The following is a 17,584-nucleotide window of genomic DNA, read 5'->3' as shown; positions in this document are numbered from 1 at the left end:
TTGAACACAACGATGTATTCAAATGCCCTCCACAGTCACCGGAGCTTAATCCAGGAGTGCACCACCTGTGGGATGTGGTGGAGCAGGCGTATGACATCATGGATGGAAATGACCCTGGTTAAATCGAATATCAGGCAAAAAACCTGATATTAGGAAGGTGTCCCTAACAAAGTGGCCAGTGAGTGTATTTGACAGAAAAAACAAGCGGTAAAGCTCTATTGGCAGTTTTGTATTCAACTTGTTTTTAAGTAGAAATAATGTTCAGTATTTTTAGTGTTATTACATTTTTTGAGTAATGTTTTGTTTTGTTGTACTTTATTTATATTTTTGCTTATTTTTATCCAGCACTTTCTTACCTTTTCAGTTACTTATGTATTATATTTATCTTTTTTTACAAGGTATTTTATTACCACTGTTGACCTGTTTTATTTTTTGATACTTCATTTACTCCATTTAAATCATAATTTTGACGCACTGTATTCATTTTATTGAGCTGTTCTTTATTTAACTCACTTCATTTCGGGTTATTTTTAACGTTTTGGCTAATGTACTGCAGGAATTTCCCAACTTCTGGGCATAAATACGTAAAGAAATAAATATGAAATTTTCTGAATAAAATATGATACGTAGTTATGAATAATGTGCTCGCGTTTGATGCGCCTAATCGCTTTCGCTGTTAAATCTACTCTTTTGCCCTTGCATATACGTTTTGTAATTCATTTTAAAAATGTGCTCTTTGCTTTGGGATATCTCACAGCCCTGAATATGTATCTAGTAACAGCCAGCAAGACCACTTCAAGGATGCTTGAATAACACACCAAAGAGAAACTTGCTCAATGAAGTCGTTCTGCATAAGAGTGTCAGATAAATTCAGTAAATGAGATGAACCTCTGCAGTATGCGCTGCTTTAGGGCCTGTTTAGAGTGTGTGTTTTTCCTCCGACTCAAAACAAACTCAGATGATCTGGAGCAGATGGAATCTCTTAGTCATTAAGTTTTAAGTCAAACAGCTCCCTTTCCCCACCACTCTCTGTAAATCTGATGATTCCCACAGTCAATTAATATCTCTGGTGACTCAGTGGTACTGTAAATGCGCTGGCTTGTTACGTGAGCCTACTTGTGACTGTGATGAGACTTGAAAGAGCGGTTTTCAGTTGTGTAAATCGCTATAGATTATGCTTTTAACATTAGCTCCAGGGCTTGGTGAGTTCAGAGGTAGATGGGTCCACGGCTCTCTTTAGCTACAGCATTTCCTCTCGTCTGTGCTCATTACAAAGAACATATGAAGAAAGAAGAGGAAGAAATGATATGCAAAGAAAATGTGTACACGCATGTTTGTTAAATCAACAGATATCCTTATGGGTGCATTAATTAGGCTGCTAGAATGAACTAATTGGTCTCTGCGTGGTGCAACTGTTAGCTTGACCAAGACATCTTTTCCACAGAAAACAGAAACATTGAGACGTGGACACTCAAAGGGAACGCATGCACATTCACTTGACCTTGTTAGTTTGCTCTATTTTACACTACGAAGTACCCTGAAAATAAGAATAAAGAATACACGCAAGGCTCTCAGAGGCAAGATAGCCACTTTCTTCATTTTCCAGCACTTTCTTTTGTCTGCGTTTTCGTGATGGAATGACAAGTAAACAGCGCTCTCAAAGTCTCCCATGTCGAGCCGCTGCACAGAGCAGAGATGTATTTTTAAACTCAGTATTTTAATTGGAGTGCTGCCGGTAATGTCATGGTTCCATCTTCCAGTGTGTCCTAAGAAACATTTCACTCCTGCCTTTTTTGCTCATTCTGTTAATTAACGAAAGGCGTGTAAATGTCATGCATCGCAACTAACGACATCTGACGAGTTCAGCACTCATAGGCGCGAGCTTATCCTTCAGGGGAAATGGCCAGCAGCAAGGCTTCAAACGAAGTGAAGAGGAGAGAGAAAAAAAGAAGAATCAACAGCAGTTTTGAAAAAAGATGGGGAAAAAAACACATGTTTGAAATGGCTTCAAAGCATCACTTTCAGCTCAGTCCAGACAGAAAGCAGAATCAGAGCCCAGGTCTTCTGAGGCCAAAAAAAATAAATAAAATAAAATAAAAAAAATCCAGACTCATGTATCTCCTCAATAAACTAAAGGAGGAATTTGGCAATCCAAACTCAGTGTAAATGATGTTCTGGTAAATTATTCTGGAGAGCTGGCGGTGATGATGTGCTGGTGTGAATCAAGGAAAAAGGAAGAAGCACAGAGTGAGCCGCAGTATTCTGTAGGGTGAGGCTGCTGCAGGGTAGTGTATGCGTCTATGACAAAGATCTGTGTACGCACAATTACACACACCACCTCCAGCTGCCATCACCGTCGCCTCAAACCTCATTAAGGTAGCTTCTCTCATCTCTGCCCTGTCATCCCTCTCTTGGTCGGGGGGGAGGCTGGCATACCTTGTTACCTTTCAACAGCAGATTTAGGCAATAGAGGCTCAGTTAGAAGCAGAGAGCACGAACATGTCTGTGTAGGTACTCAGTCACTCAGGTCATGACGGTCGTGTGCTTCGGTCAAAGGCGACAGGACTTCTTTTAGGTTCTTGAAGACATTTTAACTTTCATCCATCCAAGAGGCTTCATCAGTGCTGATGAGAAGTTAATTTAACCCCTAGTGGGGCTGTCACCTCAGAGGTGGCACCAACACGCCTGGACTGGCCTACGACACCAAAATAGATTTAAATCTCAAGGGACGTCCTGGTTAAATAAAGGTTTAATTAAACCTTTATTTAAAGACCCAAAAAATATATTAAAAAAAATCCAAAAAAAAGTTATTAAACTCTTATTTCTTGGCAGCATTTTTTAAGCAATGGCCGTGAATTTCTCATCCATGCTTCCTTCCTTTTCTCATGACCTGCTTTCAAATATTGGTCTTCTGTTAGGCTCAAAATTAGCTTGTTTTCTCCCCTTCTTCTTTCACTCGAGCCATAGTCCATGTCTCAGGGTAAAAAACATTTATCAACTCCATTATCGCAGCCCAAGCATTTATTTATTTAAATCAATGTTTTTCCAAAGAAAATGCTTTGGAAATGAGGCCTCACAGCAGGAGCGTTCTCCAGATAAGTTAATGCTATCTATGTTAGCACAGGTCACTCTTGCAAAGATGTGCCTTTTCTTCAGCTTCTGATTCTGACACTTCTTTTCCAGTTTCTTCTGATGGAAATTCTCCTACTTTCGGCCTTTAGGAGTGCATACCTTTCTCTTAGAATATCACTCGTTTCTCCATGATCCACTTCAAGGTCTACAGACCAATCGGCAACCTCAAATCGCTAGGGAACAATGAGTATTTCCCAACAGCTTGGCTGGAGGTTCCTGAACATGTCTAGGTGAGATTGCTGCGGTCACATGTTGTTTGTATTGAACTGCGTAACTGGAGCTTGAGCGGCTGCTTCACAGTTACTAACAGCAACCTGCAACAACCGCTCGTCAACATTTGTCCCTGGGGAGCACTCTCGGCATGGGCGATTGTAGCTTTAATTGCACGCGGTGATATAAACTTTTCCTCAGGGTGAGAACTTTCTGCACATATTTGAGAATGAGGCCTAATCTTCCAATTCCAAGATTATATGCTTAAATACATAAAGAATTAAAGGGTAAATACAGCTTAGATCACATCACGGTTCAGGGTGCCTTCAAGCTACCGAGAGGCTGACACAATTTAGTCAGGTCTTATCCCACTGGCAGAGGACCACCCAGAGGAAACCTCTGCAATGCACAGTGTGTGGTAATGAGGCTGTATGACTACTCAAGCACACTGTGGAGGAACCAACCGAACCACAGAGCCATAGCAGGACTGACCCAAGAGCTCCACCCTGCCCACATTAACTGCTGCCACCGCCTGTGCAGCTCACCAGGAAAACAGGCTGCTGGGTACACAGTGGGTTTAGTCTGAGCACTGAACAAGATCAACAAAAAACATCCAGGCTCTCTGTGGATCTTGGGGATAACAAATACAGGGTTGAGGAGGCTAAGATATATAAAAAAAAAAACCCCAAACATATGTTGTAGGTAAACAAAAAAGCACAATGTTATTTTTTTTTGGGGGGGGGGCAAAAGCAGGATGTGTAAAAATGTACATACGCAGCAAGATGAAGAGAATAAAGCGCTTAAAGACGACTCGGCATTCACACAAAGAAACACTTTCTCCTCGCAAACACATCAGAGAGAAGGATGCCTGACGGTCCCTGGAGGCCCCATGTGATTCGGGACTGTAATCCTGTTATGGCATCTTTGATCTCTTCTTCCAAATCCTAATTTCAAACAAACACTGTTGACATGTTTAATGTTTCTGGGCAGATCATGCAAAGCAAAGAGCAGCAGAACGGAGAGAGACTGAAGAGACGGATGATGGAGAAAGGATGAGGAGGGGGGGAAACGGGGGGATGATGTGGCAAAGAGAAAAGGCAAGAGAGACTGAGTAAGTGAAAAAGCGGATTAGGGTCTCGACCAAAATGGAGAGCATCGAGACAAGGGAACAGAACAATAGAAACTAGTGGAAGGCTACCGGGAGCCTTGTGACAGCCATAAAGAGCTCAGTCAGCCTAAGGCAAAATACCCAACAGCTTGCCCACCTCTGTTACCGACACACACGAGAAGAAGAAGAAAAATAACACGCACATTTAGACGAGAAAACTTCAAAGATTCGCGAAGGCTTTTGTGTCTTGGGGGTGAGGTGAGTTTTAATGAGAGGTACCCAGACAAAATAAACATCAATAATAAAACATATCTCTCCTAACCTGCAGGGGGTGTGGTGGGTAGTTGAGCCAGACCTCCCGCAGATCCTGTGAAGACAAACAGAGAAGGGAACAGAGATGAAGAGTCAGGGGGAAGAAATTAGCGCATTTCCCCTTGGCATGAGGGTCATCCTGTTAATGAATATAATTCATTAACACTACAAATAAACACAGCGAATCATTAAAAGTAGCAAAAGAACCCAAAATGAATATTCAAAAATAGCGCATTCTTTATAGATGAAGGGTTATTTCGGCTTCAGATTGGTTGGTTTTGAACATTACAAAAGCTTCCCGGGCACAATATACTACCTCTCACACCGCTTTCCTTCACTGTGAATAGGAACCCAACCTTCAAACGATTTTTCTGCAACTACTTCTTTTGTTGCATTTTACCATGCATTTTCTGTAGCACTTGAACTTGAATATTTTTAAGCCTATGTGCACACGTGTATGTGTGGACTCTGTTAAGAGAAACAGAGTGTTGTAAACCACCTGATTTGGACAGATGTACAGAAAATGAGTCAGAGAGTGAGTTGTCTATAAAAGCCACCTGATTTCCAAAGCAGCGAGTGTGCCTAACGAGGAAGAGACTCCCTCTGAAACGTGACGCTGACAAATCAGTTCACACGTAGGAACTATTAGCGCTATTAGCATTATTAAGAGTAACCTCCAATGAAGTCAACGCAAAGTGGCAAAAACAGACAGTTCCTCTAGTGGCCACTAGAGGCTCTCTCCAAATGTGAGTCAACACACACATTAAAAAGACACGTTTACAACCTGCTACAAAATACAGTTTAAAGGTTCAATAACCCACCTTGTAAGAGCTCTGGGGATAATTATTTTTATTACTCATTTTTAGTCATTAAACTGGAGTGCTTCACTGTGTGTGTTTTGTGTGCGTTGTTGGAGCCTTTTGGAGTGTTTTAATGGACTACGTGAGTAATATTATCGCCTTCTATCTGGTGCAGATCAACCTAGAAGTTCTTGCTTCAGTTTTGGTGAAATTCTAGAGCTTTATTAGTGTTCTTCTTCAGCGGACTCGAACCTTTTTTGCGCCACGGACCGGTTTAATGTCAGACAATATTTTTATGGACCGGCCTTCAAGGTGTCGCGGATAAATACAACAAAATAAAGTGATAGGAGCAAGACAAAAACTGTGGTATTTGGTAAATATAATAATAATAAATGTGAATTCACTGTGTAATTCTGTAACTTTATTAGCAGCGTCCTCCTGAAATGCACCAACAACATTGAGAGTAACATCCTCCTCTCTGCCCCTTAATGCTCTCTGGTCGCTATGGTAACGTGGAAACATTTCTTTCAAAATAAGACACACAACTATAAAAAAGGGGAAAAGACCCAGGGAAACAGAGTTAACGATAAAAACCATGAAAACCTTTTCACACCTGAGCCTCAACTCTCACGGCCCGGTACCAAACGGTCCGTGGCCCGGGGGTTGGGGAGTGCTGTTCTACTTAATTAGTAATTAGCCTATATGTGTGACTGTGTGATCCACCCTTGCAATTTATGAAAGTCAGCTAATGTCCACTGATAAATTAGCACTTTAGTCTTTCATCCATATAAAGCAACATCTGACTCTAAAACAATTAAAAATCACCAAATGCTAACACTGAAGCTTCAAAATGTGGAGCCCAAAACCAATGGGTGTTGTCACAGAGGCTAATGGCACTAAAAAGATATTCATATGCGTTACTGGAACGTAATTATTGATGCGCCTTTGTCACCGATTATTAATTATGTATGTCACTTTAATAATGCAACAGGAGACGAGTTTAATTACCTAAACACTGGTGGGTAGTTTTATCTCAATAACACAGCATAGCAGACTACGAAAGTTTAATTTTAAACTTAACTGTAAAATAATAAGCAAGTAAAGCTTAAAAATAATGCATTGAGCAGCTTACGTCTCAACTTTTGTGCATATTTTGAGATGACAAGATAATGTGTACTAAGCATAGAAATGACAGGTCCTGTGAAAATGTACCATTTGACTTTCTCTTTTAGCCTTGACAGCTCACTCCGCTGACATCCAAAGATTGTGTTGTAGTTTCTCAACATTAAAATTAAATGTAACGCTCGACGATGATGCGTTGATAAGGCGGTGACTCTAGCAGCGCACCACACAAGGCTCTATGTACTCCTTGTCCAAGTGCTTTCAGGTGCCATCAGTGAGCGATGGTGAAAGAAAATAGATAATTTTCAGGCCCAGAAGTCTGCATATCGACCTTACACAGTCAAGTAAGGTGGTGCTTGTAAAAAGGTGGGTTGTGATGTGGATTTGAGCAGAAGGTGAGGGGTGTTTGCGGGTGGAGTATTGGTGGGATTTAGCTTTTAGAGGAGCGTTTCCTCTGGAGACGCACACTAGCAGCGCTGGACTTTTGCCCGCCCTGCCTGTGGAGAGAAATATGTGCAAGATCAACATGTTTCCTCAACCCTACTCTGAGGTAACCACACAAGATCGAATAGTAGAGAGACCAAGGCTGAAATATACACAGTACAAAGAGAGAGAGAGAGAATAAGTCGTGGCTCTCAAGTTGTTGCCAAGGACAACGCCAGCCGGAGGCAGTTTTAGGCCTAGAGTCTAATGTTGGGTGAGTCATAGTGGTGATAGAGATGTGGAGAGGGCCTCTAAAGTACAGTATCACTCAGGTGTTTAAAAGGTTCAAGGAGATAAACCTTTAAAATGCGGTGATGGCCCACGGGGGATGGGGGGGTGGGGTTTTGTGTGGTCAGCAGCATCGAATGGGCGCCTCATCTTCTCAACGCACCCAGCTGGCAACCCATCGCCTTGAGCAGCCGATGAAAAATTCATGAAAAGTGGTCAATACGTTTGAGTAAATGCTTCCTTTTGGTTGCTTGTCCTTTTTTTCTTAGCCTGCGAGCTGGGTGGAGGAGCACTAAGTACACAGCGCCTATCAAGTCGACACTGAGCTTGCTTCCGGATGCACGCGTCGTCGGTTGTTAAAAGAACGTCGATCGCGCCGGCTAATGGATTGATTGCTTTCACACTTCTTTTGCAGGTGCACAATTTGCTTTAAAACACATAAAAGTGATTCACCTAGGCCGACGCATGTAAAGCGGCATAGGGGAAATGAGAATGAAAAGGACAAGAAGGGAGAACATGACACTTGAAATAAATAAATACATACAGAAAAACAAAGGGAGAAGTGAAGTACACGAGTCGGTTCGGCTTAAGATCGAGGCTTATGATTAAAATCCATCCACAAGGCGCTCGCGATCCGCCCACATGCTGTATATAGACCCGAACAGCTAATGTTTCAATTACAGCCATTCCAAAGACAAGTCAGACAATGATTAAGCCAGCATCGAGTGGGGATTTAAGAATAACAACAACATTTTTCCCCCCCTACACACAAACACACTCTCTCTCCCAGTGTAAGGAAGGCATAATTACTAGGGGCACAAATCATCATGTACAGCAGCTGAATCACAACCATTTGGAGGATATAACTGCTGCTACAAACAGAAGGGGGAAAACACATGCAAACATGTTTATTCGAATGTCACTGACCCACCTGTAATGACATTTGAAAATAGATGCAAAATAAAGGGCAATTTGGAAAAAATGCCTCTGATCTTCCTTTTGTTGGACTCAGCTTTAACCCAGTTTTCCCCAACCACGGTAACCCGCCTCTGCATCACCACCTGGATTCAACTAAGCAAACAGGCAAGCTCCATCATACGGTGATTATGTTTTAGCTAGTAGCAGGTTATTTACCACAAGAGGTCTCCCAGCGGGAGGCAACTTGTCTCCAAAGATTCGTGGTCTGACTGATGGCAATTGCATTGTGGTTAAAATCTCTTATAAAAGCAAGTCATTTTGTCATTTTGATTTAAAAATTGTGAAATTTTTGCATTTCTGGTCGGACTTTGAATGTAAGTACTTACATTTCTCTTTGATGTGAATTTCTGTATATGTAGACAGAAACAGACAGCAAACAAACAATATATCACTAACCAGCTTGACCCCAAAATCAATTTGAAGGGAGCAACTGATTAGCAGTTGCAAACCCGGTCCCTGCCTTAGAAGCAACGATTTCCTGGGCTATGAAACTGCAACTTCATTGCACATAGTTGAAGTAATTTTGGCCACGCCACGGTCTCCAACCACTATTTTCCCCAATGTGACTGTAGCATAACTGATAAATGGTATGCCGAATGTAATTGCTATAGAGTAAACGGCAAGCTGAGAGTAGGTCAGATCCTGTCTAAAATGAGTTCAACTGAACGCCATGAGAGGCGGTCTGATGAAGCAGCTTTTGAAACCATCTCTCAGGGATTTGGGGGTATGTCAAATGAAATTGGGAACCAATGCTTTAACCCACAGGGGAGTCGAGGCACAACCTCATTCTTGCACATACTCCGGCCTCACAAGCCAACCGTGAAGACTCAGCGTCACATCCCCCTTTACCCACACACACTCAAGCACACACAACCCCTGGGATTGTTGGCTGTCCATGATTGGGACATAATGGTGCTCTTCTCTGACAAGGTCCAGTGCTCGCTGACAAATTGGTCTCTAGCTACAGGCTGCCAATCAATCCATCAAAAGTAGTAGTGCAGCGGAGAGATCAATAAGAGATAGCGCCGTTGATCAATACTGATATAAAAGCAGCCCAAAGTCCAGAACAAAGGCTTCTGTCAGTGAGTGGTCAAGGTGATCTTCTAAATATGTGAACTAACGTCGATTCTTTTGGTGAAGTGTACCACACAATTTATATTTGAGGTTAAGAGCACACCTTTTACAGTTCCTCTGAGTGTAGGCAGAACAGTGTATGTGAATAGAAAATGGCCCGTGAATGAGTGAATGCATTCATTCTCCAGGCTATTAGCAAAGCAAGGACACAGTAGAAGCATACACATTCTCATTCAAACACTGGCAATATTATGCTTAACTGGACAAACGGTTCAAATTGCACAACGAATGGAGAGGGACACTAGAGTGTCAAACAGGTAAAGAGAGCCAGAGTGAAAAGATAAATGAAACGCACGCTTGTGGTTCATATAACCTTTGTGTTTCTTCTTTTACAAAGAAACAAACAACAAAATAGCTTGAATTTAAATTATAGGTACAAAGGAACTGTTGCTGTAAGACACTGAGGTGGCCTTAACGTGGAGCGAGTTGGTCACCTGTATGATCATATAAACCCAGCACACTCTACTGGTACACAAAGAGATAGAAAAGCACCCACAGGGGAAAAAAAACCCTCAGAATGAGTCACATTTAAAAATCCACTAATAAACCTAATTTACTTTTTGCAAAAACACTCATTTTGGAATTTATGCCAACAAAGCGGGGGAAAGGCTTGAAAAACTCAAACTGTTTTCCATCACTGCTTGAGTGTGTTGAAGTTGAGCTTCCCTAAAACCCTTTTTGGCACTGCACCCAGAAATGAGTAAAGTAAGAAGACTGTGGCAATGCCATGTCACCACAAGTTATTAATCTCTGCGCCACAGCGGCTGTCTTTGTTGTCACAGCAACCTTTTCTCAAATTTGGCTTTTGAGTGTGTGGTGGCTTCTGTGGTGGTGTTACTAAAAACCCAACAGATTAGCTGATGGGCCACTAGTGAGATAATTTTGGTGATTTTTGTTCCTTAAAAATAGTTTGTTGAAGCAGCTAGTTATAAATATCTAAAGAAAAGTTTCATTAGTTAGTACCAGACTGGACCTCTTTTGCATTCAGAACTGCCCTAGTTCATGATGGCACAGATTCAGCAAGGTCGTAGAAACATTCCTCAGAGATTTAGCTTCATTAGCATGGCAGCATAAAAAAAAAATGTATCAGCTGTAAATCCATAATGACATCCCGTTCCATTGTTCAAGAAACCAGCTTGGAATGATCGGAGCTTTGTGACGTGGTGAGTCATCCAACAGAAGATGGGTACACTCGGGTTATAAAGGGATGGTTATACTCAGCAGCAATACCAAGGAAGGCTGTGGTTGTTTAAATTACATTCAGATGGTACTAAGGCAGTGGTCCCCAATCCCCGGGCCACGGAGTCGTGAGTTGTTTGGTACCGGGCCACGAGAGTCGATGATTGGGTGTGAAATTTATGGTTTTCAGGGTTTTTATCACTATTTTTTAAAATCCTTTTTATCGTTAACTCGGTTTCCCTGGGTTTGTTCCCGTGTGTTATGAATAAATCTTTTTTTTTTGGTACCGCTACTCATTTTATTTTGTTGTATTTATCCGCGACACCTTACAGGCCAGTCCGTGAAAATATTGTTGGACATAAACCGGTTCGTGGCACAAAACAAAAAGGTTGGGGACCGCTGTACTAAGGGATCTAAGGTGTGCCAAGACAATAAACACCATACTATTACACTACCACCAGGCCCTTTACTGCTGTGGCTCATCTGCTCAAGGTTCAAAGATTCTGCATTACTTGGATGCAACCGGTGGTCACTTGAGTCACTATACCAGGGGTCTGCAACCTTTCACACCCAAAGAGCCATTTGGACCCGGTCTCCACGCAAATGAAAACCCTGGGAGCCGCAAATACTTTTTGACATCTAAAATGAAGATAACACTGCATATATTGTTTTTTAGCTTTATGCTTTGTGTGAACAACTAAAGTGTGTTGCTTATGAAATCCATGAAGTGCTACAGAGAAAATTACATTTTATTTATGTAATTAACACATTTTGAACTCTTAAATATAACAAAAGGAACGACACCCAGCTGAAGTAAAATGATCCATGTAGCAAACAAATACTGTTGTGAGCCGCCACCCTTATATCGCCTTTGGGCTTTTGGAGCCTTGACCTGACTTTTAAAAAACAATTGGAAAAAAGCACTATGCTGCTAAAAAATAAAAAAAGTAGATATTTGCAATATTCTGCCTAAGTATGTATTTTACCTGGTTAATGTGTGTGGCGGGGCGTGGTCTGCAGCGCCGCTGCAGGGGAGGCGGACGCACCTGAGCGGCACCCGCAACCTCGCCGCCTTAACGTCTGTGCTATCTATGCTGTTTTGTTGGTGTGTGTCGGGCTGTGAGCTGAAAGCTACAGCCGGCTGTATGCGTACAGCAACCGTGTGTGAAAAGTGGTCAATAAAGAGATGCTGAAAAGCGTGTTCATGCAAACCTCGTCGGGTCTGCCGTGGTATGTTTACAATGGGACTTCTTCTCCTGAACCTCTGCGCACAGCGTCTGCAACTCGGGGCTGTACAAAGTCACTTCCAACTTTACGCAGGACTGTAAGCTGTCATCTGTGAGGCGTGAGCGGTGTTTGTTTTTAACATAGTTCACGGTGGAGAACAGCTGCTGACATAAGGTGGATCCGAAAGTCCATAATTGGCCTACCTGGGGTTGAAAGTCTCGGTAAATGCACGGCGTTTCGGCGGGTAAACCGGCTTCCGCGAGTGTGACGCTTATTTTGAGCGATGAAAAAAATGATAAAATAGAATTATATTTTTATATTTCAATAACACAATAATCTTCCAATTTAGAACTACAAGCTTAAAAAGAACTAACATAAATAAAATACACTTCAGCTAAATACTTCTAATTTATTTTCCCAAACCTCGCGGAGTCCACAATACGGACTAAAGAGCCGCAGGTTGCCGACCCCTGGCCTTTCCATCAGGTTGACACAGTTGACACAATCAAAACTGATCACTGATGTTCTGAATGTAATTGCTAAACAGTTAATGCAGTAGTCCAGATCCAGTCTAAAAGGAGTTTAAATGAACACTTTGAACATGGCTGTTGGTAGTGATGATGGGCATTCTGAGCCCATCTCAGAGGTTTAGGGATAATGTCAGAATAGGCAACATTTGGGGGGGGGAGACAGTAAATAAACCTGATTCTGTGTTATTTTTCCTCTATTGATATCAAAGTGTGGTGAAGAGTTGAAAAATTCAGATGGTTTTCATTCTCTGCCTGAGTGTGTTGAAATCAAGCTGCTCTAAAACCCTTTTTGGCACTGCACCCAGAAATGAGAAAAGAAAGGTGGTGGCAAAGCCATATCACCAAAAGTTATTATCTCCGCGCCACAGTGGCTCACTTTGTTGTCACAGCAACCTTTTCTTAAATTTGGCCTTTGAGTGTATGTGTGCATGCTTGTGTGGTGGTATTAATAAAATCCAACAGATTAGCCGATGGGCAACTAGTGAGATCATTATGGTGATTGCTCCTCAAAAGAGGTACTTCCCTCAGGACATGGCATCAACATCTTTTCCCAGCAATATTGCACTGCTGTTGAGTCCAGGTTGGGAGCAATCGAGCAGCTCCCCCTGAAGAAGATGCTTCCTGCCTCTCTGCTGATGCTTTAATAACCTCCACAGTAATGTCATTAGCAAATTAGCATCTATTGTTTCCTCCGGGCTTCTGTGTGCAATGAAGCTAGATTCCATCCTCGGCAAGAGCTCCGCTGTTTGGGAACCAGAGCCAGCAAAGGTGACGTGTTGAGAGAAAAACAAGGAGACGGAAATAACTGTTGCGCTCCAGCCATGAATGCCATACCAATTAGGGAATAACAGAGAGGGTGAAAAAAAAAAACTGAGGATACTGTTTGTCTGACTAGGTCTTGAGGTGGAAATTACATGCATGCTTTGTTTTAGGTAGTCGGCTCTGAATTTTACCTCCGGAGTTGTGGAGCTTTTGTTTTGACTTGTCATAAGAGCGCGGGGAAACATCTGTGGGGGTAATGACATCCTGGGGTGTGAGTGGGGGGAAAGAATGGAAAGGAAAGAGAGAAAATAAAAGGGAGCGAGAGAGAGTCACCAGGCAGCATCCTTTTGTTACACAAGGAGTGCATGTGACTGATCACCCATGTGTGAATGGAATACAACACCAGCAAAAAGGGTGCGATAGAAAAAAAAAAAAAGTAGAGTCCTTCCGTTTTGCACTGCATCCCTTAGTTTAGTAATATAATGTGTGAAGACCCATTTTGACGTGTTAAGCTAGAAATACAGAAGGATTCGAGTGGTTCTGCAGACTCTCCTGCCTGTCCATCTCGCCGGTCTGCCCCTCCAATTCCCCGCCCGCATACCCATCATACCACCCGGCTGGTGTTTGGCTTTCTGGTCTGTGTCCATCTGTCTCCTCTCAGCTTTGTATAACAGAGCTGCCATCAGGAGGATTCATTCAGCAGGGGGTGGGGATGGGAGTGGGGGTTGTCAAGCCATACTATTTCAATCCTCAGTCTGCATGTCTGAAAACTTTCAAACTAAAGTCGAACTTCCCTCAACTTTTACTGGGAATTTTAGTTGCATGCAAACTAATCAATATGTTTATGTTGTTGTTTTTCATGGATACGAATTGTTACGCTTTTTTTGCGCCATAAACCTTTAAGTATAGTATTTCCACAGGAAGTATGTTTTGTGCCTGCACTGTGTATTTTGTCCAAATAAAGAGAGAACATGTCACCATAGAAACCAAGAAAACAGAGCATTAAAAGAAGTGGTGGCAACGATTGTATTTGAACCCAAAAGCATCTTGTTTTTATTTTCTTCTCTAACCGTGAGTTGGCAGATTAGAGGTTGTAACCATTTCAACTGGCATGGCAGAAAAATGGGTTTCATCTTACTGTAGAGATGAACTTATTGATCGCATTTAATTGCAAATATATTATTAGCGCCAATATTATGTAAAGCATTTCACAAACCATGATCACATCCAACACTAAACCCCATGGGGAATATGTTTATCAACAGACGCCTGGTACTTTTACCTGCCAGTATAGCACAAATTGTAGGGTTGTGTGTACTCTACTCTATCTTCTATTGGCGAGAAGTTGTATTTCTAAAGCTAATTTTTGCTCTTTCAAACACCAGAATTATACTCACTTGTTGACCTACATGTGGATAGCTGCAGACACTGGTCGATACAAGTAGCCCTTCAGATTTTACATTTTTCAAATGAATATATAAATAGCTAGTCCATTGCAATAAATGTCTTGCAGATGAGTCTAAAGCAGCTGTATAAAGTTGGCAGGAAGATGCCCATTTACATGTATCTAAGGAGGGTTTCCCAAATCTCCTGGTGGATACTGACGTGGTACCAGGCCAGATTAGATATATCGCTTGCATGGCCTATGTCCACCCTACAGACGGGCGGGGCTGAGATAGATTTTGGTCGCCCGACTGGAGATATCGCTAGCTCCGGGACGTCGGACTAGCGATTTTGCGAGTCCTGAATGTGATTAATACATAAGTAAAAGAAATTCCTATACACTCTTCACACAATGGTCTGCTACAACACCTACATTACTGATGCACCAAAGATCCTGAAATACTGGAACACCTTCACTTGGGGTAATAACCTCTCCCTAATCCAGATAAAACAGGCCACATTTTTTTCTGGCCGACAACGACATGTTTGGACCTGAAGGTGGTGGATTCAGACTCTGATAACAACATTTAGGAGAGCCTTGCATACTCGGGATACTCAAAAAGATAACACTGGAGAGAGTTTAGTGTTGTCAGTGCAATGACATAAGAATTCAACTTGGTAACAACTTTTTAAAGTTGTAAAGTTCACTTGCTAAAAACAGCCACAATATGGTGCTTTCTTCCTTGTACTGACTGTGTACAGCTCTCCAGACAGTAATGGAGCTTATTATGATGTATAACCAGCAGAAAGATGTGACAGTGTAAAGCTGTTCAGTGCTGTACAGGCACCAATGTGGAAGAGGCGATTCCTCTGTCCGAGAAGAACCAACAAACTATCCACAGAGCCCATGCTAGGTAAGCTAGCTGCATGTTGGTAGTTCTTCTGTTCTGTTCTACTGACATTACCATATACCACTCATTACTGTTTGAGAACCCTCCTTCATCTTAATGCTTCATTTATGTCTCTAAGCTTGCTTATTACCCAGTCTAAAGCAAAAATAATCCTAGCTTGCTAATCTTGTCAACAACCATACTAAAACCCAGTCACAAAACTTCCCAGATGTGTAACGATCAAAAAGAAAGATGAGTACAAAGATGTATGAGGTCCAAGCAGCTGGTAAGACCACACGGAAAGATAATGTGTAATTTACATTGTACCTGAACATCATTTAAGGGTCATAGTGTTTATCTGAAAATGATAGATTTTTTATATTCCCACTGAACTTTCAAGGTTATGCACGCAGCGTAGGAAAATCATCTTTGTGCATTTTATACTAGAAGAAAGTGACTTATAACTTTATTATTCTTATAGTGACCACGCTAACTCACTTTTTGCTCATCTCCAGGAGAATCAAACATCTGAAGGGAAACTTTTAAAAAGAACAAAGAATATAGAACACACATCCCAATTTGGCCACCGTCATAGCCTCCTGTTAGAGTTTAGAATGGATTTTAAGATCTTGCTCATTAGTGAAGTGCTGAATGGTTTAGCTTCTGTGTAGTCCTTTCAGCCTCTCTGAGCTTGAATGTCCTTATTCCTCCATTAATCTTAGATCCTCTGATACAGTTCTTTGTAGTTCTTATCTTTATTAGCAAGATCAAATAGAGAATATAGATAGAGCACAATTTAAGCTATAACTATTCTGCACCTCACGTTATAATCACTGTCCACTTTGTTTGCCTTTGTTGCACAAATAGAAGGATGATCACACTGATAATTCTTTCACAAGCACAGTCAATGTTCCCCTTCCTGTGTGATACAACAAATACCAAACATAGTGTCCATGGCCATCACTATATATGGACCAGCAGTGTTTCTCTGTAGCCCTATTTATACATCTGCATTTGGCCTCAGTCAGAAACCCTTGTGTGAATGCTTGGGTCGCTAGCAGATTGTCCCGCTTACTTGTAGTTGGCATGGGAGAAACCAAATTGTTTGCAACCCTACGTCAATTACTGCCAAGAAGCAATGAAACTTGAAAAAGTACAATGCAAACCAGAAATGGACGATGCTCACCTTCAAAATAAAAGTAGCAACTTAACATCATAACTACCATCTTTCAGAACATGCACTTTACACTATCACTCGGCAAGCAGTTGGCAAGTGTTTGCCAACGTTTCCATCTTCCACGCAAGCCACATGTGACGGCAGCAACGTGTTGGGGCCAAGGTATTCACAGGAGGTTTTCAGTAAAGTTTCTATTTCTTTATTGACTGATTAGAAACTTCCAACATTTGCCATCTGGCTGGGGATTACACATTTTTCCTAATCGACAGATGGTTGCCAGGGGGTTGGTGTCTGGTCTCTAGGCCTATGCGATTGGGGCTTTTGTAGACATGTTTGTGTTTTTAAATCAGCCTTTATATCTAATGTACCCTATCCTCAGTCTGTTCCAACAAACATTCGACTGCTATTCATAAAAAGGATGTAAGAATACTTGCGTTATAGTGGTTTTTTTATCCACATCCACAGACTCAAAAATATGTTTTTAAAGGGGAATGTCTTGTTCTAACAAATAAAAACCTCTGCATGAAGACAGATGAAAAGCTTGATAACTCCTGTTGATTTTCATGGCCGCAGGATGACAGCAAAACAGAACCAAGGACATTTTCAGCTTTGCAGGCAGACACAAATACTCAATAGGCAGCCTTACAGTGGAAGAAACTCACTGTAAAATTCGGCCAACTGAAGGGGGGAAGAAAAAAGAATCAAGGCCAGCTGTTCAATCAATTAAAGTGAAAAAAAAAACTTAGTAAAAAAGGTAGAGTTTGGCACAGAACACTGAATAATTGATCTCGAACCCTTAAGACAATTATGATATGTATTCACTTGATGATCATCTTCTCTGGTAACTTTTGTGGTGTGAGGTTTTAAAAGATTCAGCCCTGAAGTCTCTGATCTGGTTTCTCAAAGACTACAGGACTTGTTTGATAGAG

General features: G+C 41.7%; 1 protein-coding gene across 5 annotated transcripts in view; it reads right to left on the bottom strand.

The window, feature by feature from the left end:
• drosha (drosha ribonuclease III) overlaps positions 1 to 17,584 on the bottom strand; it is a 136,121-nt gene that overhangs the window by 37,118 nt on the left and 81,419 nt on the right. For all 5 annotated transcript variants that reach the window (XM_042223091.1, XM_042223092.1, XM_042223090.1 and 2 more), the window contains one exon: positions 4,773 to 4,817. In XM_042223091.1, the coding sequence (XP_042079025.1) occupies positions 4,773 to 4,817 (45 nt within the window). The remainder of the gene's footprint in view (positions 1 to 4,772; positions 4,818 to 17,584) is intronic.

The sequence above is a fragment of the Haplochromis burtoni genome, unplaced genomic scaffold, assembly GCF_018398535.1.
Source record: "Haplochromis burtoni strain Fernald_Lab_line unplaced genomic scaffold, NCSU_Asbu1 Contig_101, whole genome shotgun sequence".
In the NCBI taxonomy this organism is placed as follows: Eukaryota; Metazoa; Chordata; class Actinopteri; order Cichliformes; family Cichlidae; genus Haplochromis; species Haplochromis burtoni.
This window is presented reverse-complemented; position numbering and strand designations above follow the sequence as displayed.